This window comes from Daldinia decipiens (genome assembly GCF_022478715.1).
Source record: "Daldinia decipiens strain CBS 113046 unplaced genomic scaffold F4813scaffold_12, whole genome shotgun sequence".
NCBI classification, from domain to species: domain Eukaryota; kingdom Fungi; phylum Ascomycota; class Sordariomycetes; order Xylariales; family Hypoxylaceae; genus Daldinia; species Daldinia decipiens.
In genome coordinates this window covers 345,507-369,115 of record NW_026054555.1, presented here as the reverse complement: position 1 = coordinate 369,115, position 23,609 = coordinate 345,507, and the positions used below count along the sequence as shown (strand labels likewise).

The following is a 23,609-nucleotide window of genomic DNA, read 5'->3' as shown; positions in this document are numbered from 1 at the left end:
ACAACCTACGCCAGATCGAAGATCGACAGCCACCCCTTCTTCTATTCACCGACTTCGTAGGACCCCGCGCTTCTCGGTCTCGCCTATTTCTCAACCAGACGCGCAACAGACGCGCCAACCAGCCAATCGAGTTACTGTTACTCTCGGACCTCAAGGGCGATACGTTCTAACAGGTGCTGACCAGCAAGTTTGGAGAAACCGTCCAAAACAACCTAGACGGCAGCTTTCTCAAGGGAATTTAAGTAACGATTCCGAAGCGACTTCAAATAGCCCCCCCGAGCCGCGTTTTGAGGCAAGGCGATCTGTTCCAGACCCGAATAGACCCGAACCGCATCCAGCCCTTCGCATCTCGAAGCAAACTCACAGCGCTATTTTGTATGCTCTTGAGCAAACATTACGCGGCCCTAGAGAGATCTCGGAAGACTTGGTCGAGCTATATTCGCCAATGGCCGATCTTATGGGAGGCAGAGGCCCTAGCACCTCTAATGGCAATGGCGCTTCGCCTGCACGACCTACTACGGCGCGAGCAGCCGTCGGCTCTCCTTCTGGAATAAGAGGTCCCAGGATAATTATGCAGGAGAGAGTTGCGCGAGAGGCTGCGCGTGAACGACAGCGCGAAGAGCAGGAGCGTGAACGCCTAGAGAAAGAACATGCCGAAAACGAGATGCGTTTGCTGGAAGAGGCAAAACCAAGAGAAGCGGAGCGAAAAGATGCGGAGCGCCGAGCTGCCGCTGCCGCTGCTGGCGCTGGTACTTATGGAGCCGGTACCATCCCCGCCGGCACTGATCCCACCACTTCCCGACGACCGGCACAGTCAGCCGCGCCCGGTCGCACGACCATAGATAGCAATACCCGCCAGGCGGGACAATCGCGAGTTCCTACGGCAGCCCAACCATCGCAGTCGGCGCGACATGGGCGAACTACTTCCGATACGCAGGGAGTTCCCGGTACCTCTTCCGGTCCTAGAGTAGCCGGTCCTTCTGGAACTCAACCCCAACAGCAGCAGCCCCCTCAGCTAGGCGAAACTTCGACAGCTCTCGGACGAGGTAGAAACTCGTTCCCTCATGCATTTGAGCGCTGGGAAACTTTGTCAGCTCATTGGGAAGGCCTTACTAGCTTTTGGATCCGTAGGTTGGAGCAGAGTGCGCAGGAGATCAGCCAGGATCCTATCTCTCAGCAGCTATCACGACAAGTGACGGACCTTTCTTCTGCAGGTGCTAATTTGTTCCATGCCGTGGTCGAGCTGCAACGCCTACGGGCTTCATCGGAGCGTAAGTTCCAACGCTGGTTCTTCGAGACTCGCGCCGAGATAGAGCGTTCTCAAGAGGTCACTGGTATGCTCGAGGCGGCTCTCGAAGAGGAACGCAGGAGCAGGGCCGACGCGATTCGCGAAGCCGTCGAGCACGAGCAAGGCACCTCCAAAATGCAGAAGCAGATAAACGAGCTACGCAAAGAATTGACCATTTCTAAGGAGGAAGCGAGGCGCGCGTGGGAGGAACTCGGACGACGGGAACAAGAGGAACGTGATCGCACTATGTCTTTACAGCTTGGCCAACCCACTATCGTTGGCGGGGTTCAGGTCGTCCCAATGACGCAAGGTGTAGGCCGCGGCCACTCCCAGCGAGACCCTCGCTCTTACAACCAAACGGAACCGGCGGATTATGCTCAGTCGCATACCTCGCCTAGCGCTGATCGTCCTCAGTACTCTCAAGCCCCCGCGGTTAAGTCAACCCCGGCTTCGCGTGACAATAATCCCGCTTTCCAGACACCCTCGTCTGTTCAGCACCAGCAGAGCTACGGTTCCGAAGGAACTTACAGCGAAGGTCAGTACATCAATGGTATTGCCAATAGCGCAGCGAGAAACCCCGTCCGAGACACGCAAAAGCACAATCCTTCTGCACATACCAATCCAACCCGTACCCATGCTTCACAGGGTTCTGACGTTGCAGCAGAAGAGTTCGAGACCCCTGCTACTCAGCCGGCCGTCTACCAGCCGACCGGCACGGGTTCTCAACAGCAACAGCCGCAGTACTCGGCAGCTCCCGATTATAGCGGTGCTGGATACTCGGCGCCTTGGGATGATATAGGTAGTGCTCCGCGTCACCACCACCCCACACGCCTGAGCGACGTGCTCGAGGAAGAGGAAGAGCGGAGCCGTACGAGCGCGAGCCAGAGTCAGGTCAGCCGGCCTTAATACTTACATGGTACTGGTCTCTTTATACGGATTCAACCTGTTTTACAACCTAAAGTCACCGAGATTGACGTGCATCATCAAATCCTGTTTTTGTTTGCGCAAAATTTCAGAACCGTAACCACGGATCTTCTGGAGGACGACATCAAGTCGCTCACTTGTGTTGGCATACTATCGGCGTTCATATGGGGTTTCCTAATAATTCGGTGCCAGCCAGGACTTCATCCGTTGATGATTTTACCTAGAGATTCTTTTTCTTCGCTTCCTCCTTACTAGTATCAGGACGGAGCTTTTCCTTCGGCGTATGGAGGCATTGACGAAGATAGACGCAGCTGCGTTCGCCGCTCTGTTTTCGTCTTCAGCAAAGTATGGGCTAATATTGAGTGGTGAGGGTAGTGTAAGGAGTGTACAGGAAATGGTCTTGGTTCGGCAGGTGGGCATTCTGACGGCATTTGCGAAAAAAGAAAAGACTTGCGACTTGCATTGGGCATTTATCTTACCATTCACTTCCAACACTTGACCTTTGCAAAGAGGTATTGATGATTGATGGATGTTCTTTTTTGGGGGGGAGGGCTTTACGACCCCTATCGGACTGTGCATAATGAAAATGAGTTAATAACGTCGGTTTCGTTCTCGGTAGGGTAGGAAGGAGGTGGCGAGGAGAAGGCTCGAGGACAGGCGAGGTTTTTGCCTCTCCCTTTCTGCAGAGAAATTGTACGAACTGGCTCTTGTAAGTTATAATAATAGATGATGACAACGGAATGCAATTTGCCGTTACGGTTCCCCTCCATTCCGGAACGTGTGCTCCAGTCTCAGTATCCTTGCTGGACGAAGAGGTTGACGTAGGTTGCCAGCCAATCCGGATTTAGAATTGAGTTGCGAAGACCTAAGAGTAAGATTGTGCTACATATATGTACTTCAGCTCTATGAGACTCGATATAACATTTGAAGGTTGGGTATGTAGGTTAGGTTGGGTTAGGTACCTAACAGATGCTTCCTGTAGGTACATGTATGTACCTTGTGATAGGTAGGTATGTGGCTGAAGCTACCACAAGTGGCGTACCTATTCGGCCAGGCGCCAAGACCCGGAATTGGCCGGCCTAGGAATTATCTCAACTAACAATTCGTCGAAGCTCCATACAATAATTTTAAGCAACTCGAACAGCCCAAGTCAAATAGACAAGTCGCAACTCTCGCAACCTGTAAGCTGAGGTTTATAGAGATGTCGCGCTCAATAGCAGCTCCGCAACCGCTCTTACGGTCTCTTCTGCAAACCCGCCCTCAGACACAACAATGCCGCCGCTTTCTTTCGGCATCCCCCTCCACTTCGACATCCTCCCCGCGACGACCCACAGCAGCGCTTTCGCACCCCCAGCAACAATGTACAGCCAACCCTCGACCCCTCGAGCAGCGACGTTATAAGGCGAAGACGGTAGAGGAGGCGCGTAGTAGATACCGGACGGGGCCCTTCTCGTGGAAGGCAGGCTTGCTCTTCGTGCTCACGAGCGCGGGGCTCGTATGGTACTTCGAGCACGAGAAGCAGCGCATGCACCGCAAGCGTTTGGCCGAGGCTACCAAGGGTGTCGGACGGCCGAAGGTTGGAGGGGACTTCGATCTGGTCGATCAGGATGGGAAACCATTTTCGAGTAGGGATTTGAAGGGCCGGCATTCTCTGGTAGGTTTTTACTGCCTCTGCTTAGAATATTATAATCGGCATAGGGTATTATTGGTATTGTACAAGGAATTGCCGGCTAACGTCCTATCGACAGGTCTACTTCGGATTCACGCACTGTCCAGACATCTGCCCCGAAGAACTCGACAAGATGGCGCGGATGTTCGACCTAGTCGAGGAGCAGTCGCCCGGAGCCCTGACGCCCGTGTTCGTGACGTGCGACCCGGCGCGCGACGACCCCAGGGTGCTCAAGTCGTATCTGGCCGAGTTCCACCCGCGGTTTGTGGGGTTGACGGGCACGTACGAGCAGATCAAGGACATGTGCAAGGCGTACCGTGTCTACTTCAGCACGCCGCGAGACGTCAAGCCTGGCCAGGATTATTTAGTCGATCACAGCATTTACTTCTACCTGATGGACCCCGAGGGCGACTTCGTAGAAGCACTAGGGCGCCAGCATAGTCCCGAGCAGGCGGCGAAGGTTATATTAGATCATATAAAGGATTGGAAGAAATAGGGGAAGGAACGTATGATGCAGCGATGCAGTGATGCTTTTCTACTCGACCTGTGATATTATCTACTTAATTGATACTATGATGTATTAATTCTGCCCATAAAGGCGTGCTTGTGTACCTAAGGTATATATTATATTATATAGACAGGAGGGGATGCGCGAGCTTAGGCTAGAGAATTGACCTCTACGTTGTATAATTGTATAAAGATTACGATTAACAAAATACAAAGTCGTCCTGCTCTAATACACCAATGAACTTCAAGGTGATCAGTGATCGTCATCAATTGAAATATCGAGTTGCACGGGCTCCGGAATGGAACTCCGATAAGAGCCGGGTCTACTTATTTCGATAACGCATTGGAATGAATTATTACAATGATCAATTTGGTTTCAGTCTGAACTTACACTAACTTACACTAACTTACACTAATCATCTCCGACTCTACCGCAAAGGAATGTGGTAATTGTGACGGTATTTACAGTTTACAGTCCAAGTGAGCGAGATTAAGTGAGCGAGATATGATTTGCAGGTAAATTCAACGGCCAATCCTTAGTGCCTCTCTCTCCCGCTTCTCATCCTTCACAATGAGGGCATTTCGCGCTCGCCCAGTTCTTGGCGGCGCGGTGTCGGGTTACATTCCTTGGTCCCACTCGACTGTTCACTCGACTGTTCGAGTGTCGTCGTCGTGTCCGTTCCGGGCTATTAGCAGTTCTTCGCGAAGACGAGACGTGAGTGCAAACCACGTGCGACCGTCTATACGATTCAGTATACGATTCGGATCCTTCGTCGGTCGTCCCTATAGCATCGATCATAAGGCTTCTAAATCACCACCTTTCGCTTTTGCCTTTGAGTAAGTGAAATGATAGAGAAGGAGAGGAATTCTTGGTCCAGAGGATAACCGGCTTACACAGCTCCCAGTATCGATGGAGTCCTTCTCCACGTTGCAAAGCCGATCCCCGGCGCGACGCAGACCTTAGAGTTCCTCCAGAAACACAACATCCCGTTCATCCTGCTAACCAACGGCGGCGGCAAGCACGAGACGGAACGTGTAGCGGACCTAAGCGCCCGCCTTGGCGTCGAGCTGTCTACGGATAACTTCATCCAGTCGCACACGCCCTTCCGGGAGCTAGCCCGCGGCAGCGAAGATGGCCTCCGCGACAAGAACATTCTCGTCACGGGTTCCGACGCCGCCAAATGTCGTGTTATCGCCGAGCAGTACGGCTTCCGGCACGTCATCACCCCCGCGGACATCCTAGCGGCCCACCCCACAGTCTGGCCCTTCGACCCGCTCATGGAGGAACTCTACGCAAAAACAGCGCGCCCGCTGCCGTCGCCAAACCCCAAAATCGACGCTATATTCGTGTTCAACGACCCGCGCGACTGGGCCCTCGACATCCAGCTCATCCTCGACCTGCTCATGTCGAAAGACGGCGTCCTCGGGACCTACTCCCCGCGCAACGGGCTCAAGGACCTGCCGAACGGCGGGTGGCAGCGCGACGGCCAACCAGCCCTCTTCTTCTCGAATCCGGATTTGTTCTGGGCGGCGGCATACCCGCACCCGCGGCTCGGCCAGGGCGCGTTCCAGGCCGCGATCGCGGGGATCTGGAGGGAAGTCACGGCGGGCGCGGCGGAGCTCGAGCGCGTTACGATTGGTAAACCGCACGGGATGACGTATGAGTTTGCGGAGCGCGTGCTTAATGCGCATCGGGCGGCGGTGCTTGGTTTGGACCCGGAAAGGGAGGGGCAGAGACAAGGACAAGGGGCGTTGGAAAGGGTGTATATGGTTGGGGATAACCCGGCGAGCGATATCCGCGGGGCAAACGAGTACGAGAGCCCCGAGGGCACGGAGTGGAAGTCGGTGCTTGTGCGTACGGGGGTCTGGAGCCCCGAACGAGGGGGGAATCCGGCGTTTAGGCCGAGGGTTATTGTTGATGATGTTAAGGGGGCGGTGGAGTGGGCGTTAGAGCAGGAGGGGTGGAAGGGGAGGATTTGATGGGGGGTGGTGAGAGTGGAGGGAGTAGTATGAATACGAAGATATGAATATGCGTATGAGTACCTAAGGTAACTATGGGTATGAGTATAAGTGAGTATAGTTATGTGAAGTTGTTAAGTGAAGCTGTGGAATTGTGTGTGAAGGTTGAGATTAAAGAGACTATGGTTGATCTCTATCTAGTTACACATTACGCTATTTACGGATTTAAATGTATATGTTCCAGTTATGACGACTCCTTTTCATTGTTCTTTCCATTATGATATAGAGATTATTATTGCCTTCCGTGACGGTTACTAATAAGCCTTGAATTATAGATGGCTTGTTTAACGTAAGTATTTGATATAACTATGAATATTAAGTATATAGTTGTATTACCTTTGCTAGTTATTATAGAAGTTGATTGAAATTAGCTATTTGTATAAGTCAGGAGACCTTGAATTCTAAGATCTCTAACCTAATGCGTATGTCACTTATATATCAAGTCTATCTTAATTATAGTTGTCAGCTTACCCGAATAGTGTCACCCTTATTATATGGAGCTCACATCTTGGTCGACAGCCTGATTGCTATGTCCCGCGTTGTCTATGTACGTATTGTTACGTCATTCATGTCGAGCACGTGCCCCTAGAAATGCGCCTAAGAGGTCAGACGAAATAATATACATATGTACATAATTCTAGAACGTCAATAATACTCTTCAGGCAATTGTAGTTTCTTGCCGCAGCATTGTTATATGACATCACTTAGCCGTTGTACAATCTAGGTAGATACCAATTATACATGTACTAAGGGAATTGTTTATACATACATGTACCTACCTAACACGCCATCTTCCTGAGAACGGAAGCAACTGCTTTCCGCAATTAATTTAAGGTTATCACAAGGGTGCATTCCCTGCAGCGTATCCTGCAAGGTGTTCCCGGTACTGCGGATTTGCTAGTCCTGGCACTTGCCCTATTTGACAATACTTTTTTGTTATCGTTTTCTTGACATGCGACTTCTTATCAGTCCGTGTTCTTCTTCGATCCTTCAGCTAATTCTTCAATGTTCGCTAACAATCTTTCGCTTTCGCATTCACATTCACATTCACATTCACATTCGCCCCCTCGCAAAATAAAGCCTCAATCCGACTAGCGAATCCTAAAGCTTGTTTGTTCCCCTATTAGGTATACCAAGGGGCATATATCATCTGATCTTTATCTTTTATCTTTAACAAAAGAATCCTACATTTTATCACTAGCTTTTTATAGTCTAAACACATACCATCACCACCCCCCCTGCCCCTCACTTATCTGGAGATCTCTCAACATGTCGACGTCTACACCGATCCTCACGGCCGAGGGACAACCGCTCCGGTCCGTCTTAAAGCAGGACGATGACCTGGAGAGGCCGTCTTCTCAAAACACTAGTATAAGTACGAAAGGTTGGTCAATTTAATTATATTTACCCTTCACCGCCGGAAGCTACCATGTCTCTCATGTCCTCCACCTTTTCACTAAGTCACCTAGTCGCGTGAGGTCTTGATGGTAATCTGTATTGCCTTTCTGCCTAGATGGATTCTGCATATGTAGCCCCTTTTACTAGAAAAGGCAGTAGGTAGTCCTAGACTGGAGAGTATTACCATCACCGAATTCGAGGATATATGCATTCAGGCGCCAAGCGTCAATTGGGCGAGGCTCGGTATACAAAATACTCTAAAATAGAAAAAAGAAATTGACGCAGGTATCCGTTAGTGGAAGCCTATGAGAAAGCTCTCATGCACCTTCTACTGTCCGCAATTTTTCTCCCTTACAGTCACACTATGCTTACTCTATCTTAGCCGTACAGATAGCTGAACCTGAACCGGATCAGGACAATTTAGAGGAAATACATCCTAAAAGACAATATTCGGCTGGACTTGCGAAACGCTTGAGCGGCCGTCCACCTATGTTAGACTACAACTCTTCTAGGACTTCACTCCAAAGTCAGAACAGTTTAGAGCCACAAAGTAGCCATGCTAGCAGCCAGTCCCCTCATCATAATACACAGGATGGCGGTCGTTCGCATTCTCATCATCGCCATCACCAATTAGATAGGTTTGTTGCTCAGGTTGCCGATTGGTTAGAACATGAGCGAGTCAAGAAGCAAAACAGGAGGTCGAGGAGGGTTCATTCGAGCAGGCGGAAACACGCGAAAGATGATGCCGACAAAACCGACAAAACCGACACGCAGCAGCCGCCCGAGAGAGCTAGGGCGTACTCTATTGATTCCCAATCCAGTGATACATCTTTTGAAAGGCTCCAAAAGATTGTTGACGATGGCATGAGTGCCTTAGGTCTCCATGGGATTCCGCACTATAGCCCAAAGCCTGGAAAGAAGTTATCACGGAAAAGATCCGTTACTATGCACCGAACGATTTCATCAGACACAGAGTATCAAGACGGCGATATTTTAGTTCCGGCATGTGACGCAGTTCTCGATAATTCCAAAACATTAGGCTATTCTGGGGGGAAACCTTCTTCGACGGATGACGTTTCTTTTTCGAGTAAGAAAGAAGAGAAGGAGAGGAGAGCTTGGATCACCTTCAAGAACGAAATCATCAAGCTAGCTCATACCCTAAGGCTCAAGGGCTGGAGGCGTGTTCCCCTGGATAGCGGAGAGAGTATCGATGTGACGCGCCTTAGTGGGGCTTTGACAAATGCCGTCTATGTTGTCTCTCCGCCAGATAACATAATAACGATAGGCGAAGGGTATAAGAAAAACCCCGCGAAACTATTATTGAGAATTTATGGTCCCCAAGCCGATCAGATTATCGACAGGGAGAACGAATTGAATGTGTTGAGAAGGCTTGCGAAGAAGAAAATCGGGCCTCGTTTGTTGGGGACATTTACTAACGGCCGGTTCGAGCAATACCTCAACGCCGTCACTCTTACAGCAGACGATATCAGAGATCCAGACACGTCGAAGAAAATTGCTAAGAGAATGAGAGAGTTGCACGATGGAATAAAACTCCTGGACAGAGAAAGGGATGGCGGGCCTATGGTTCTGAAAAACTGGGATACTTGGCTCAATAGAACTTCACGTGTGATCACCTACTTGGATCGAAAAATCCTCTCTGGCAACCCTGGTCCCGTCAGGGGTCCAGCAGATACATGGAAGCTACGAGGTCTTGTCTGCGGTGTTGAGTGGGCTGTGTTTAAGGAACTAGTAGATAAGTATCGGAGATTCTTGGTCGATTACTATGGCGGCTCCCGTGCTATACGAGAGAGTCTGGTGTTCGCACATAGTGATGTAAGAGCATATATCCAACTTAATGTTCCAAAATGCCATACTAATCTGTGGTAGACTCAATATGGCAACATCTTACGCGTCCAGCCCGACGACAAGAAGTCACCTTTACTTCAACCCAATTATGAACACAAGCAGCTCGTGGTCATAGACTTCGAATACTCGGCTGCCAACACGAGGGGCTTAGAGTTTGCAAACCACTTCACGGAATGGTGTTACAACTACCACAGCGAGGATGCCCCTTTCGCGTGCGACACGACGATATATCCCACGCTGGAAGAGCAGCGTCGTTTCATCCGGGCGTATGTCAACCACCGGCCCGATTTTCCGCATCCGGGTGCCTCCACGCCGAACCTAACGCCCCTAGCAACTCCAACTTTACAGCCAAGCACACCCGGCTTAGTCGCTACGAGCCTTGGCTCCACAAGCTCGATCCGGGAGTTCATGCTGGACTCGCGCGCACCACCGGGCGGCTGGAAAGAGGAGGATCGCCGCCGCGAAGAGCAAGTCGAGACTCAAGTTGACGCATTGGTGGAGGAAACACGCATCTGGCGCGTCGCAAACAGCGCCCACTGGGTCGCTTGGGGCATCATGCAGGCCAAGATACCCGGGTTCGACGAGAACGCTACAGATGGCGTAGAAGGAGCCGTACAGCCGACAGCTATCACAGCGCCGGAGGAGGAAGTAGGTGATGCGGCTGAGTTCGACTACCTTGCGTACGCGCAGGACCGCGCCATGTTTTTCCTTGGGGACTGCATCAAGATGGGTTTGGTCACAGAAGAGGATCTACCACAGGAGGTAAGGGGGAAGATCAAGTACGTGGATTCCGAGGAACTGTTTGTTGGCGGTGCGATGGGGAAGAGGTAGTTAGCATATATATCTGATGGAAATGAGGATATGGCGAGTGATACATTGGCTTTGGAATACGCTTTCAGCAGACGGAACAATACGGAACAGTTAGGTGCGATACAATACTTATCATCTAGTAGCGAGCAATGGATACTTACCCAGCGTGTATATTAATAAGAAGGCCACCAGTTGAGTAGCGAATGAATTCCAAATAGAAAATTATAAAAGTCAAGTATATTATTCGACGGTTCTTTTGAGATGTCTTGAGACTTGTTCATCTTAACATACATAGTAAACAACTTAGCCCGCTACATCCCTGAGTAGGTACCTAATCTAATTCATACCTATATCCCACGTCTGTACTGGTCAACCATGTCCTCAGAAAATATCTCTCAGGATACATGCGCATATCATATATCCATAACGCTCCGAAGGACTTACTTAATACCTCTACGTCCGGCAAGCAGCACGCGCCATCTGCACCCATTCCACCAGCCTCATCCGTTACGCACTTGGCTCGGGTCGATTCGGGAAGAAGTACGGTAGTGGATTGTGACTGCGGTACATAGGTACCTTGGGTACCTACGATATCTCCATTTAATGTAATTCAAGTATATATATATATACCTAGGTTATATATATGAGAGTGAGACACTTTACAAACATTTGCGCAATGTAACCCGGAAAGAAAGAGAAAAAGACGTAGGGTCGGAGTTGAGAAATAGCATGGATGGATAGTAGTTTAGATACCCCCCGTCCCCATTCCTGATGTCCGGGAATCCTTCTCGGAGAGTTAGTCGGTGTCCAGTACGTAGCCTACATGTACACCGAAACAATTACCGCAAAGTAGCTCGGCCAGTTGACTGTCTAACTTTCTGATGGCATCTTCATACCCGCCATTCCGACATATTCACCATCTCCCTCCAGCTATTGCTGTTTGAGCAGCTTGTTATGCCCGTATTGTCAAGACACAAGGTAAAGGGGGTTACGAGTAAAACGTATAATATAGGTAAATATCATAATATCACTGATGTAAGCCATATGGCATTTACCCCTAAAATCTCACACAACACACCCAATATTTCAACAACAGTAATAAAAAGCCCACAGATAACGGGGCGTTTCTTTTCCTCCAAAGCTTTCCATTCCAGAACGAACATTATCTGCATACAAAAATCATATTTTCAAATAGTAAGCCCAGCCAGAGGTATCTTTCCGTAGTAACGACGCGCAGCCAACAATATAATATAATATAATATAATATGACAAAAGATACACGAACAGGTAAATAGAAATGTGTATAAGCAGGCTTTACTCGCTTATTCGCAGGGATATCCAATCTCGTGACGAAGGGGGTATTGTGAAAAAGGAGAAAAATGATATAAATGATAAGCGGCAAGAAAACACGAACGCCGTAGAAGTCCCCAGAAAAAAGTAAGCCGTGAGGCTATCCCCTTCTTGTCCAGCCGCGAGGCTCCGTTCATCTTCGATAAGTACGGTATGAGAAAGCAGTAGATATTTTGTTTTCCTCCATATAGCACTCTGTTAGCCGTAGAGAAGCGTTTTCAGCCTCAAATATCGACAATGCCTTCCCGAGGCGGTGCTATGGTTACCCGCCGGTACGTCCGAGGTAGCAATCGACTCCAGTACATCGGTCGTTTCCCCATAGTCGTGTGACCTTGTGCTTCTATTCACCCGTGCCATAAAATTTTGATACCCCTTTTCTCTGTGTCCAGCAGCAATTTTTCCATTAAAGACTGTAAATCGAGTGGGCCTTGATGCCCTTCTCCCTTCCGAAGCAGAGTTGCGTTCTAATACCCCCGATCTACGGGATAGCAGCTAGGTTTTCTCCATTTTAATAACCATTTTCAGTGTCTATGTCGGCGGCCGGTAGAGGTGCCTTCTTGTCGTTGCGAATGGTTGTGGCGGTGAGAGTGGTGATGATGATCTCGACGTGATGCGTTCTCGAGTCCACGTTCGAGATTCTCGACTCGTTGTCGGTAATCCCTTACGATGTCTCTTATATGGGCGATGCGATCAAAGTCGAGCTCAAGCTCGTCGATCTGAGCCATAATACCCTGAAAGCGCGCAATTTCAGCATCGGCATTGTCCACCAGATTGCCTGCGTGGTCATACTGCTGCATAGTCACGACGGAGCTCTGCTCGCTGAGATACTCGATGCGCTGCTGGATCTGCTGCATCAAGCGGTCGAGGTGTCGTGCTAGCGCAGCAAGGCTAGAACTATCGAGAAGGAGGCGGCCTTGGGAAGAGGCCCGGCTGGCGGCGCGCGAGGAAGAAGAACCGGCCTGAGCTTGGTGGTAGCGGAGGAGATTTATTTCCTCTTCGGTCAGGCCCAATTGCGTGTCCTCGACGGCATTGGCTTCTGTGGACGGCATGGCTCTGCCGTATGAGGCGAGGTATTTACTCGTGCGTCTACTCGTGCGTCTGCGTCTGCGTCTGCGTCTGCGTCTGCGTCTGCGTCTGCAAACTCGCTAGGAATCGAGCGTTGTGTAGCGTCGATAGGGCAGGGGGTGAGAGCACGGCGGTGGTAAGCGGGGAGGATTCGGATGCAACGTCGTGTACTGCTGGTACGGTAGAGGTTGCGATACCGTTTTGTCAAGCGTCGTGTCGGCCGCGACTCGCGGCTTCATTGTCTCGAGATGGCGAAAGGACAGTATCGCAGCTTAGTGCAATGGCAGCATAACAAGATTGTGAGTTGTGAGGGGAGTCTGGAAGAAGTCTGGGAGGAACTCGGTTCGGACGGGGGACTCGAAGGGGAAACTCTCTTAGAATCTCGAAGCTGGATAAGGGTTGGCAGGGTTTGTAGAAGATGGAGGGGAGATGGACGGCTGAATTTGGGACGGGCACCCTGTATCCAGGTTCTTTTTTTTTGTTGAAATTTGGTGATACAACCGGCAAACGACCTACTCCCTCTTCGTCATACTATCTACCACAAATCTACCACACCTATACAAGGAGACCTTGTTGCTTTTACTCGGCGCAATCTGAATCCTTCGCGGGATAAGACAAGGAATGTTGGACGGACAAGACGGACAAACCGTGTTTTGGCGGTCAGCTGCAGTAGGTTCTGTCTTCTTCGTCTCCGTTTCCCCGCAAAAGAAAAAAAGGGTATCCTCAGTTGTTTACGAGGCGGTGGTCATATCTTCCTTCGACAACGTTGTGTTACCCTAAGATGGGAGCCGGGGGGGGTTGAGATGGTGAGGTGGTGAGGTAATTAAGAGAGCTTGAGAACCGAGAAACAACTATGTAACGTAGACGTGAATGTAGATATGTAGATGTAGACAAGAGCTAAAGACTGTCGTAAGTTGGTTCGACGTTTTCAAAATCAAAATCAAAACCCTTGTGAACTGGCGGGGCCAATTGTAACCTGGACATCGGAGCATTTGGAGAAGATGATCATAGGCCACTGGTCTGACTGGTCTGAATACTATGTAAATATATCAACCTTTTTCAGATTAGCATCTCTCGAATATTGAATATTGAATACCTTAGGTAGGTTAGGTAGTAAGTATTGAAATATTTCAGGACTCATGTCCCACCCGAGCCGAGCTGCTGGTTTTCCCTTATCGTTACAACGCGCCAAATGATACAAATGGCACGTTCCCCCTGTGTGTTGAAGGGCATGGATCTCGCGTCGATCAGAGGTTGAGTTAGCGCTTATAAGCATCCATGAGCATGAGAAGAAAGACGGGATCGTGTAATAAAATTCCATCTCCGAGCTTCCAATAATTCAGTAAGAGATTTCATTTTTCCTCTTGTAGAATTGCCACTTTTGTTTTCTTTACTTTTTTTTTTAACGCATCGTTTCATTAATGAGAGTGAGTTATGGGTAAAAGGTGAAAAAGTTGTAACTAACTAAGCGAAACGTAAAGTGCAATATTAATTCTTGTAGGGCTAAAACTCCGGCTGAAGTAACGGTATAAATAAGGTAGTCGCAGTGCGTAGGTACATACCTCTTTTACCTATCAGTGGAATTACCGACGTCATAAGTCCTAGTATCTTTCTACTAGGTACCTACCTAGGTAAACATCAAATATCATGTGTGCCAACATTCAAGTACATACCTACATGTATTAATATGCCTATTAATTTGAAGTGCCTACATCAAAGTGCCAACGTAATACATACATCATATAACAAGGACCAACTTGAGCCTCATCAACATATCATATTGACACAATACATACATAATACATAATACATAAAAAGACATAACCAATGGCTATCATCCTCTCGGTCTTCCCCATGCTATAGCACATAGGGCTTAGACCGGCTCGGCTTCTCTGTCTAGTTAGGGTCTGCATCGCGTCTGCAGTTCGCTTCGCATATATTAGGCCGTGATCTACAACAGCTGATCTACAATGCATTGCAGAACTTCCCCCCGACATGTCTCGATCGAGAAGCGGATGTCCAACATCCGCCATATTCATAGCAACAGCAGGCTGTATGTCTACAATCTATCCAGATCTAGATCTAAATCACATTGCGCAGTTGCAATGAGGACGTCGCCCGGAATCAAGGGCCTGGGGAGATTTGGAGAAATGAAAGATCCCGTAGCTCGTAAGTTCTCATCGTGGTATCGTGATATCGTAGATAGGTCTCACTTATAAGACTGTGGTGTCCCATCATGTACACGTGTTTTAGTCCTAGAGATGAAGGAAACACGTCAGACGTAAGACATAAGACACTTCTTCTCAATAGTGACGTTGTCCCGTCAGCGAGATGTTACTTGAGAAGCTCTCATATCTCCTAGGCCTCTGCTCCTTGGCCGCAGGGACAATTCTCCAGAACGGCCAAGTGAGAATCACGGATTATCCTGATACTAAAATCGATATTTCTTCGTACGACTTCCGGACTTACGACGCAAATGCTACCGAGTTGTCTTGTAAGGGGAGATGAGATTCCAAGAAGGTTTCCTGGTGGTCGTAAGTTGCTGAAATTCATAGGTAAAACGACACGATATGTATATGAGGAATATGGCAGAGTGACGGTTGAACTAGAGCTCCCGGACTTTTCTTTGGCTTCACGGAAGATACTGTTGCCATCACATTCGGAGAGCTAACTACATATACGACACTCATCGGATATCGAATAGGCGGGATGGATTAAACTTTCGGTAAGTATAAGAGCACATTACTCTAATACCCTATATCCCTATTCTTATGATTTTGAAGTCCTCTCGCCTACAGTAGCTAACACGTAGTAGTAAGTAGCATAATACTTATATAACCCCATTATCTCTTTCCGTGCTATTGTTCAGCCCTCACCCTAAGAAGCACCTTCGACTATCATGGAGGAAGAATCAAAAGCTAAAGCAACATCCCTCAACCCCCAGACCAACGTAACAGCCGGTGCCACACACCTCCTAGTCTCGTCCTCAACCCCCGGCATCAACAAACCCTTCCCCGTCACCCCTTTAACCTTTGAGCTCTGCGTAACAAACTGGGCCTACGGCGCCCAAATCGACAAAGTGCACGTAGCAGCCGGTGAATCGCTGATCAAGATCCCGTCGCGCAAGCGCACCGTCGAGTTCATCGGCGACAGCCTCTCGGCCGGCATGTATATGAGCCGGAGCCGGAGCCGTGGGCCTTTGAGAAACAGGAGACGGCTCCGGATATCGTGGTTATCAACCTCGGCACCAACGACAACAACACGGCGAATAACGTCAGCACGGAGACGTACGTCGATGCTTACAAGAAGCTGATACGGGGTATTCACGGGAAGTACCCCAAAGCGCAAGTCATCATGATGGTACCGACCCCCTTTTCCTCATTTTCCCTTTCACCCTCACCTTCCATTCCTTTCCTTCTTAAAAAGCCCCCACCCCATATCAAAATACTAAACCCTCTCGGCACGTTAGCAACTACGGATGGGCTTCTACTCCTACGGCAACAGCTACAAGCAAAACCTAGGCTACAAGCAGGAACTCAAAGATGTCGTGTCCTACTTCAACTCGGACGAATACCTCTCCGCGCCGGCGATCCTCACCTTCTCCAGTGCAGCACAATTGATATCGGACCGCAATGGCATCCGACGGACGTCGGTGCTATAAAGGTGACTAGTCACTTGACACAGTTCATCAAGTTGACATTTGGTTGGGAACTGGTTGCTACTGGTCCCGAGTATGTACCCCCTTTCATTCCCTGTAACTACTTCATTTGCCCTCCTGTGTTCTGGTATGGGCCTGGCTTTCGTAGGCTGTCCCTTTCCAAGTTACGAACTCTTGCCTGAGCTTGTTCTAAACGTACCTGTTTAACTTAGCAGGGTGCTCTTGTAGGTTAGCTAACTCTATGTTGCGCGTAGGATATTTCACGAGACGCTGTACTGGAACGAACAGCAGAATATTAGGCTGGTATTTGTTTACTAGAGCACACGTCGGTGGTAATTAAGAAGGGACCCCGAGATAGATATTGAGAAGACATTGCTTATGTTTAGTTTTATCTAGCTTGACTGTACATGTAAAATAGTTCAGGCCAGCATCAACAGGGATAGAGCTTTAGAAAACATTAATCTTAGCATTCATGTGTACTTGCTGTACCCTTTTACTTCTACATCGACTACATATCGGTCTAATGGCCCTATAATATGAGAGCGACTGGGAGAACATATGGAATTATACAATAGAAATATGCCATTTCTCTCTTTCTCTCTCCTGGAAGACGTTGAAAACAATACATGGACGAGATATTACAATTATTCTTAGGTACCTAGAGTGAAAGCCTAGGCCAGTCACTCCAACTATACGAACGATGTATAATCCGGGAAACCCACATCGTATAGATAGGCGACACGAGAGACGCCAAGTTTCTTGTATAGGTCGTATCGCTGACCGGCACGTATGCGCATCCGTATCCGTAGACCGCCGCTTAAGAATTCATGCGGGAACGAAGTGCTCCAACGGTTCTTACCGTGCCGAAACAAAGCTACCCAGCATTGAGCTATCACGAAGATGCCCTGCTTCTACATTTCGATCATCATAGTTATTCCGGAAGCCTAGGATGCTTCACGATACGCGTATGACAACATCGTAAATCAAGCTAACGCCGCTCGCCAGCTCGCCAGCCTTCTCTACACAAAGGTGGAGTTTCGTGCGGCTCTTCGTGCGGAACTCAGCGCAAACTGACTCTGAATCCGGTTCTATAAGACTCCGGAAAATATCCGATCCGTGACGTCTGCGACAGCTATCGTGTGAGCTACCCCTGGGGAGATCGGCCAGGGTATCGCGCGCATTGACGAAGCGGTAAGTTCCTTTCCCATCCCTTTCCCCTCTAGCACGCGTCGAGGATCGAAGCTGAACCAGCTAGAGCTATGTATTCATGCGTCACGAAGGAAAAGGGCCTGGCTAGAACCAGCCATTCGAGTTAAGCGAAGCTTAACACGGGAGGAAGACACTGCATTGATCTGAGGCAGGGAAATAGAGTTAGCAGGGCTGAAACCGCCGTTGAGGACAAGGGTCTGCACGCTTTTCTGAGAGTTGATCATTATCGTCTACATTGTTCGAGCATCAAAGATGTCCGACGAGCGACGACTGAGATGCGTGAATCGCATAAATTGGAGGTGGAATCTGATGAGCAAAAATAGAGTCTTGCTACGTCCATGCGGGTATAATGAGCGAGCATAAGGAATTCACCGCCAGGCGCTTGCTTGACTATGTAGGTATGTACCAGAGATGATAGAAGCTTAGGATTCCGGTTCGGAAAGGCTCCCAGGTGCCAGGTGCCAGGTGCCAGGCGCGTACCAGCCTCCCAGTTTACGACTTGAGGTTTGCCAACGCATACCGCCAGGTGACTATTGAACTTATCGCCTATTGCATTCCTAAACAGGCAACCCCTTAAAGATGGTTATCTTTTCTTAGAATAGTTATCGAGAAAACTCTCACCGTCAGCAGGTATTACTAAAGCGGTGGGAGTTCCCGAGTAACTTAGGTAATTCGATGCCAGACCGCTCTCTACGTAAAATGACCAGGATCCAGATAGCCCTGGTACGGGTAGATCTCGAGCCGTGGATGACGAAACGCTCGGCCACGATACCCCCTTGCCCTACCTTTCCTGCGCACTGAGAAAGAGACGGCTCTAACATCGTCATAGTCATCATCGCCGACTCACTATGTAATACATACGGATTATCAAATCAAAGTGTTTGGGCGATAGAGTGTTGGCTCCGAGAAGAGACGACCTAGCACGGAGAAGAGGCCCTGTTTGTGTACTCCAACGATTCGGCATTTTCCGCGCACAGAGATTCATTACTCTTTCTTAGACTCCCAAGGCTCCCAAGCCTTCGGACGGGAATAGCTGAGTCGGTCCTTCTAGAAGCTGGGACGGTTGCAGAACGGAGCAGCACGCGCAAGTCTTGTGACCTAAAAGATGACGGGTTATTGCTCTCTGTTCCCGCGAGCCACGTTGGCAGAGTTGCGGACGAAACACAAAACACTCAGTTCCATCAGCTACAACGCTGACTGGATGCGTCGTCGGAACCTGGCCAACCGAACCGTGGGGGAACGGGAAATGCCCCCTTGCCCCTGTGAGATACCAAGACTTTGAAACCAAGATAGTTGCAGATCTCGAGGATTAAGTGACCGCTTTTTTATTATTCATTTATTCTTTATTCTGGGTAGCTAATACGCAGGTATCTTGGGCATGTAGACTAAGTAGATTCGGTGAGATTGAGATTCGCATCTTCGCCATCGTCAGCGTTCATGCCGCCTTTTTGGCTGACGGCGGTGTCAACGGCTCAAGGCTAGCCCTGCAGAAAACGTACGATTTTGCACAGATTAGATCGAGGCTACCCAAATAAGGGATTACCGGCCGATGTGATGTGTTATGTTGCAGCTCGCGCTAAGGTAATCGACGACTGTCCTGGATATCCGCAGGGTGCGGCCGCGTCTAGCGGTGGAGCTCTAGCCGACGCAACGGCACTGCTGCTATTGAGATTAGGTGCTGTGCCGAAGCTGCGGTAAATCCAACCGATCTACGCATTAGTACCGGGGGCTGGGCCCAATCCACGGACATTACTCCTATATTTGGGAGAAGGCTTGAAAAGAGGGCTTGGAAAGAAGGCTTGGAAAGAAGGCTTGGTGACAGGTGTTCGCCAGCATCTTGCAGCATCTTGAGTCAGTCTAGTCTGATTGTCTCACTTTACATATTGACAACCCTATAATCTATCCCGCGCTGACCGCTGACCACTGACCAGGACTTGGATAATATGCGACTGCGAAGGAGTCGGCCGAGAATAGCGTTTCTCGCACCGAGAAACGCCAGCGTGTCTTTCCTTGTTGGCTTGTTGGCTTGTTGGCTTGTTGGCTTGTTGGTGACGTGTGACGCGAAAGATGGAAAGGTGCATGATCTCGTAGAACGAGGAGCGAATCAGTAGAAAGAAAGAAGCTAAAGACAGACTTATTAAAGAACGCTAAGACTGCAGTAAGTCCCAAGCGCCTGTATCGGGGATGTGGGGCATTTTTAATCCATGCGATCCGCGCTGCTGCGTTTGGGGGATGTGTTGCAGGGATTTGATTGGGAAGTTTGAATCTGCATGTGCATGTATGTAATCCGTAGGTACCTAGGTAGGTAGGTACCTATCTATGTATTGTACTAGGTACAGTACGAAGTTACCTAGGTAGGTACTTGATTATATACATCTTAGGTATCATTAAGAGACTTATCATTCGTGAGTTTAAGATATTAACACCTTTATATTTGAGACTTGGAATATAAAAAGTGTTCTAGTTAATAGAAAACAAAGTATTAGATCGGTCGATCGTATTTAATATTCGCAATTATACGAAGTACGGAATACATACCTAGTAAGTATATCGTAGGTACTTACATAGGTACCTAGATACATGTACCTTACCAATCGAGGTCTAGATCATATTAGCGCAAACAAAACAACTCCTTGTTTCGACTGATCTTCAATCGACGTAGGCCACAGCTAGGCTATAGGGGTTTTACATAGAGCATATATATTATTTTTAAATTTTAGTCATAGTTAATATAATTCAATACTACGTAAAACCCCGCAATATATCTACTCAGTTGAGCTCTCGAGCCCCTTAAGCAGTAACGCATGAACAAGCCTCGTTTTGAGGATGGCAGGTACCTATAAAACTAATTAATGCCTTGGGCGAAATCCTCGATAGAAAGATTCTACAAGCTTTTCTAACTGCAGGGTCTATGTATGTATGTTGAGACTGCGACGAGGCGGTGGCTGTACTCTGGAACTGGGATTTCGGATCTTTATGTGAATTAAGCGACACTCAAACGGCCTGGATGGGGTGGAGGATCTTGACGATCATCTCAGCCGAGAGTGGTTCCCGATGCAGGGCGCCAACCACAGACAACCCCTTGCAGAAGAGGCGGTGGATCACGAATGTCGAATCGGTTTGCTAGGAGTCTTATTCTTGTATGTACATACATACATTGGGTAGGTTAATAGGTTAACAGCGGCTCTAAAGACACTGCTGTCGATCATATGATGCATCTATGTACCGTCGAATAATAATTAATTAAAATCTAGTTATCGGGAAATAAAGCAATTGTTACACTCCGCATCGGAGCTTGAAGGTTCGGTTGACTCAACGATATTAATGACATCTGCTATGTGATCATGGATGGTAAGGCAATTGACATATTATTAAAATCTATCGCCATGGTCCCTTAAAAAGGAGAGCCTCGCTTGGCAAGATACTATATTTATATGAAAAACAGCAAGGGCCATTTACATAGTAATTAAGCGTAGTACGACATCGCATCTATGTATGTAGATGCTTATGTGTAGGTAGTTGTCAAGACTCAACCTCCTTAGCTATTTTGAACGGTCATACGCAGATTGTATGTAGTAGTAATTACACGTAGAAGGAAGACTTACGTAGAATGACGAGAACACCGACATGATGTATGTTACTATATAATAGGAGGCGGTGTCAGCGGAATTGGTAGCCGACCCAATGGAAACCTGGTCAGGGGTGATGCAGCAAATGAGGTCCTGTTGGGATTACGACATGGCTCGTCCCAGAAGGACGGGAACTGCGGATAATTCAAATGCATGCCATGGAAGATCAGTCGGCGTCGTGTTAATTAATCGAAAAGCAGAAGAAGAAGCATGTAATACCGCGGATGTACGTCTGCTACCACCCTGCAATCCGGTTGCAGCCTACGAGCCGGCCAGGAGGTCAGATCCCTGGGTTGGTATGTAGAAAACTACGGTATGCAGGAAGATGCGAATTGTTCACATCAGGTGATATGTCGTGTAAGTCGATAATGCAACTTGATGTGTTCGCCGCCTGCTGCGTTCCGCCGGGCAGATTTGCCTCTTTGGAATCTAGACGGGGTTCGACAGCAACGTCATTGGTCTATCGGCCATGGGGATTGGCGGGCGCGAGACCCAATGAGCTGGGCTCCCAATGGACAGGTGATGCGGACAGCCGAAAGGGCAGACGTCCGATGCCTAGGACAGGCAATCGGCAGTCTCGTTGGCTAGGAGGGGGGAACCGAAACTGCTTTATTGGCGACGGATTAATGGAATATATGGTCAAGATCGAATAGGATTCGAGGGCCGAGGCTGCGGCACCGAAGAGAGGGTGTCATCTGTGGGATCCGATCAATAGAGCTTACTGTTCTCGTTGCGTTACCCGGAAGCCCGATGCTTTGGGAAGTACCTCGTAATAGTTTCCTGGGATCGAGGAGATATGGAGAGGTTTGATTCAAGAGGAATGCTTCATTCACGATTTGGTCTATACACATAAAGGGACAGATAGTATCATGATAGATGATGCGGTCAAGGAAATTCTGTATATGTACCTACATAGTACGACTATGCAAAATATCACGATGGAGAAAAGGGGGTTAATTACCTAAAGTACCTCCTAAGATATTCAGCACTCTCTTTCAATGAATGATAATGCGAAGTGTAAAAACACGAGATACAATAAAATCCGTAGAATCCGTAGATTGAGGCGTCTGCCATCTCACTTGCAGACGCGGTAACACAATCATACATTACATATAATAAGGATAATAAGGAGGTGGGCGATAGGTAGGGAGTAACTCATGTAATTAAAGGTACGATATTACATACGAAGGCGAATACGGTATGTAAAAGAAAGCATGGACATGCTGGGTACCTCTCATCTCAGCATGATCAACATTGCTGATGAAAATCATCAACTAACTATGTAACTTAACCCCTGCCCCCCCCCCCCCCGCCCACTCAGGCCAGTCCTCGAAAGTCCCCGACGGAAATGGAATTCTAATCTTCCTTATTACATAGGTAGGATAGGTAGGTAGACGTATTGTATTGTAGCTAACAACTACCTACATACAACGGCCCCCACAGAAAAAGCCTCATATATGCCTGGCATTGCCAAGACGTATCCCGACTCCATCTACCACGCGACTGACCAGGGCTAGGCCGGTGATCTACGAAACGCTATTATGAAATAGGCACTCACCTACGTATTTCCAGCTCGCCTAACCCCGTAGCGCCGCATTACTATGCAATGGGAGTTGCTCCAAGCTGGTAAGCTGGCAAGCTAGAAAAATGGTGACGACGGGTTGGGTGGTATTTTGCCCTCTTTTCTTTCCCTTTTTCTTTGCGCTTCCCCCTCCAAAACGTAATGGAGCTTCTGATTACGGCTACGAGGCGATTGGGGACGTCCGCTTGCGGTAATCGTATAGTTACACGTTGCGGGCTGGCATGTTACATTTTCCGTAGAGTTGTGCGGGTTGGGTCACAGCGCGGTCACAACATGTGTGCTTCGCAGGTAACTAACGGAACGTGATGGTGTCGTAGCGCCAAGGGGGTGAGAGGCTGGTGATCTAGAAATAAATAAATACAAACACACACTTTCCTCGCCTGCTACATGCCTTGCTGGGTTTATGTAGGTACGGATAGTACAGATTTGGGGGTGATACCGAGATCAGCAAGATGCTAGATGGAGTGATGTTAATGCTACACTCTAAAACATCACAGCCCCGCAAGAAAATAAACACTTGATATACTAGGAATAGCAATGATATATCTCTATCATATAATATCTCTTTTAAGTTGACTTCGGCCCTATAATACGCAAGTGATGAGTGCCGCAATGACTACACGTATGTAGAACTT

At 48.6% G+C, this 23,609-nt stretch overlaps 6 protein-coding genes across 6 annotated transcripts; 5 read left to right on the top strand and 1 right to left on the bottom strand.

Annotated features, from left to right (window-relative positions):
- Nucleotides 1-571: 571 nt before the first annotated feature.
- Nucleotides 572-2,194, top strand: F4813DRAFT_380194 (uncharacterized protein; the record flags this gene model as incomplete). Its single annotated transcript, XM_049245541.1, has 2 exons — nt 572-1,127; nt 1,215-2,194. The coding sequence occupies 2 exons, from the start codon at nt 572-574 to the stop codon at nt 2,192-2,194; spliced, it is 1,536 nt and encodes a 511-aa protein (XP_049100641.1).
- Nucleotides 2,195-3,279: 1,085 nt separating this feature from the next.
- F4813DRAFT_355966 (SCO1 protein) lies at nt 3,280-4,610 on the top strand. Its single transcript, XM_049242925.1, has 2 exons — nt 3,280-3,866; nt 3,961-4,610. Exons 1-2 carry the CDS (start codon nt 3,414-3,416, stop codon nt 4,375-4,377), a joined length of 870 nt encoding a protein of 289 aa, XP_049100640.1. The 5' UTR covers nt 3,280-3,413; the 3' UTR covers nt 4,378-4,610.
- A 133-nt stretch (nt 4,611-4,743) lies between these two features.
- On the top strand, nt 4,744-6,888 carry F4813DRAFT_41596 (HAD-superfamily hydrolase). The gene is made up of 2 exons (XM_049248454.1): nt 4,744-5,225; nt 5,294-6,888. The coding sequence occupies exons 1-2, from the start codon at nt 4,960-4,962 to the stop codon at nt 6,366-6,368; spliced, it is 1,341 nt and encodes a 446-aa protein (XP_049100639.1). The 5' UTR covers nt 4,744-4,959; the 3' UTR covers nt 6,369-6,888.
- A 323-nt stretch (nt 6,889-7,211) lies between these two features.
- On the top strand, nt 7,212-10,717 carry F4813DRAFT_355959 (kinase-like protein). The gene is made up of 3 exons (XM_049242924.1): nt 7,212-7,791; nt 8,188-9,638; nt 9,693-10,717. Exons 1-3 carry the CDS (start codon nt 7,677-7,679, stop codon nt 10,500-10,502), a joined length of 2,376 nt encoding a protein of 791 aa, XP_049100638.1. The 5' UTR covers nt 7,212-7,676; the 3' UTR covers nt 10,503-10,717.
- Nucleotides 10,718-12,160: 1,443 nt separating this feature from the next.
- On the bottom strand, nt 12,161-13,097 carry F4813DRAFT_41544 (uncharacterized protein). Its single transcript, XM_049248453.1, has one exon. The coding sequence runs from the start codon at nt 12,878-12,880 to the stop codon at nt 12,353-12,355; it is 528 nt and encodes a 175-aa protein (XP_049100637.1). The 5' UTR covers nt 12,881-13,097; the 3' UTR covers nt 12,161-12,352.
- Nucleotides 13,098-15,795: 2,698 nt separating this feature from the next.
- F4813DRAFT_388438 (uncharacterized protein) lies at nt 15,796-16,872 on the top strand (the record flags this gene model as incomplete). Its single annotated transcript, XM_049246702.1, has 3 exons — nt 15,796-16,029; nt 16,107-16,627; nt 16,809-16,872. The coding sequence occupies 3 exons, from the start codon at nt 15,796-15,798 to the stop codon at nt 16,870-16,872; spliced, it is 819 nt and encodes a 272-aa protein (XP_049100636.1).
- Between the last annotated feature and the right edge of the window lie 6,737 nt (nt 16,873-23,609).

Coding starts and splice junctions, on each gene's coding strand:
- F4813DRAFT_355966 (XM_049242925.1), top strand. CDS start 3,414: ATGTCGCGCTCAATAGCAGCTCCGCAACCGCTCTTACGGTCTCTTCTG. Junction 3,867..3,960: donor TGAAGGGCCGGCATTCTCTG/GTAGGTTTTTAC, acceptor TCCTATCGACAG/GTCTACTTCGGATTCACGCA.
- F4813DRAFT_41596 (XM_049248454.1), top strand. CDS start 4,960: ATGAGGGCATTTCGCGCTCGCCCAGTTCTTGGCGGCGCGGTGTCGGGT. Junction 5,226..5,293: donor CCTTTCGCTTTTGCCTTTGA/GTAAGTGAAATG, acceptor CACAGCTCCCAG/TATCGATGGAGTCCTTCTCC.
- F4813DRAFT_41544 (XM_049248453.1), bottom strand. CDS start 12,880: ATGCCGTCCACAGAAGCCAATGCCGTCGAGGACACGCAATTGGGCCTG.
- F4813DRAFT_355959 (XM_049242924.1), top strand. CDS start 7,677: ATGTCGACGTCTACACCGATCCTCACGGCCGAGGGACAACCGCTCCGG. Junction 7,792..8,187: donor CACTAGTATAAGTACGAAAG/GTTGGTCAATTT, acceptor ACTCTATCTTAG/CCGTACAGATAGCTGAACCT. Junction 9,639..9,692: donor TGGTGTTCGCACATAGTGAT/GTAAGAGCATAT, acceptor AATCTGTGGTAG/ACTCAATATGGCAACATCTT.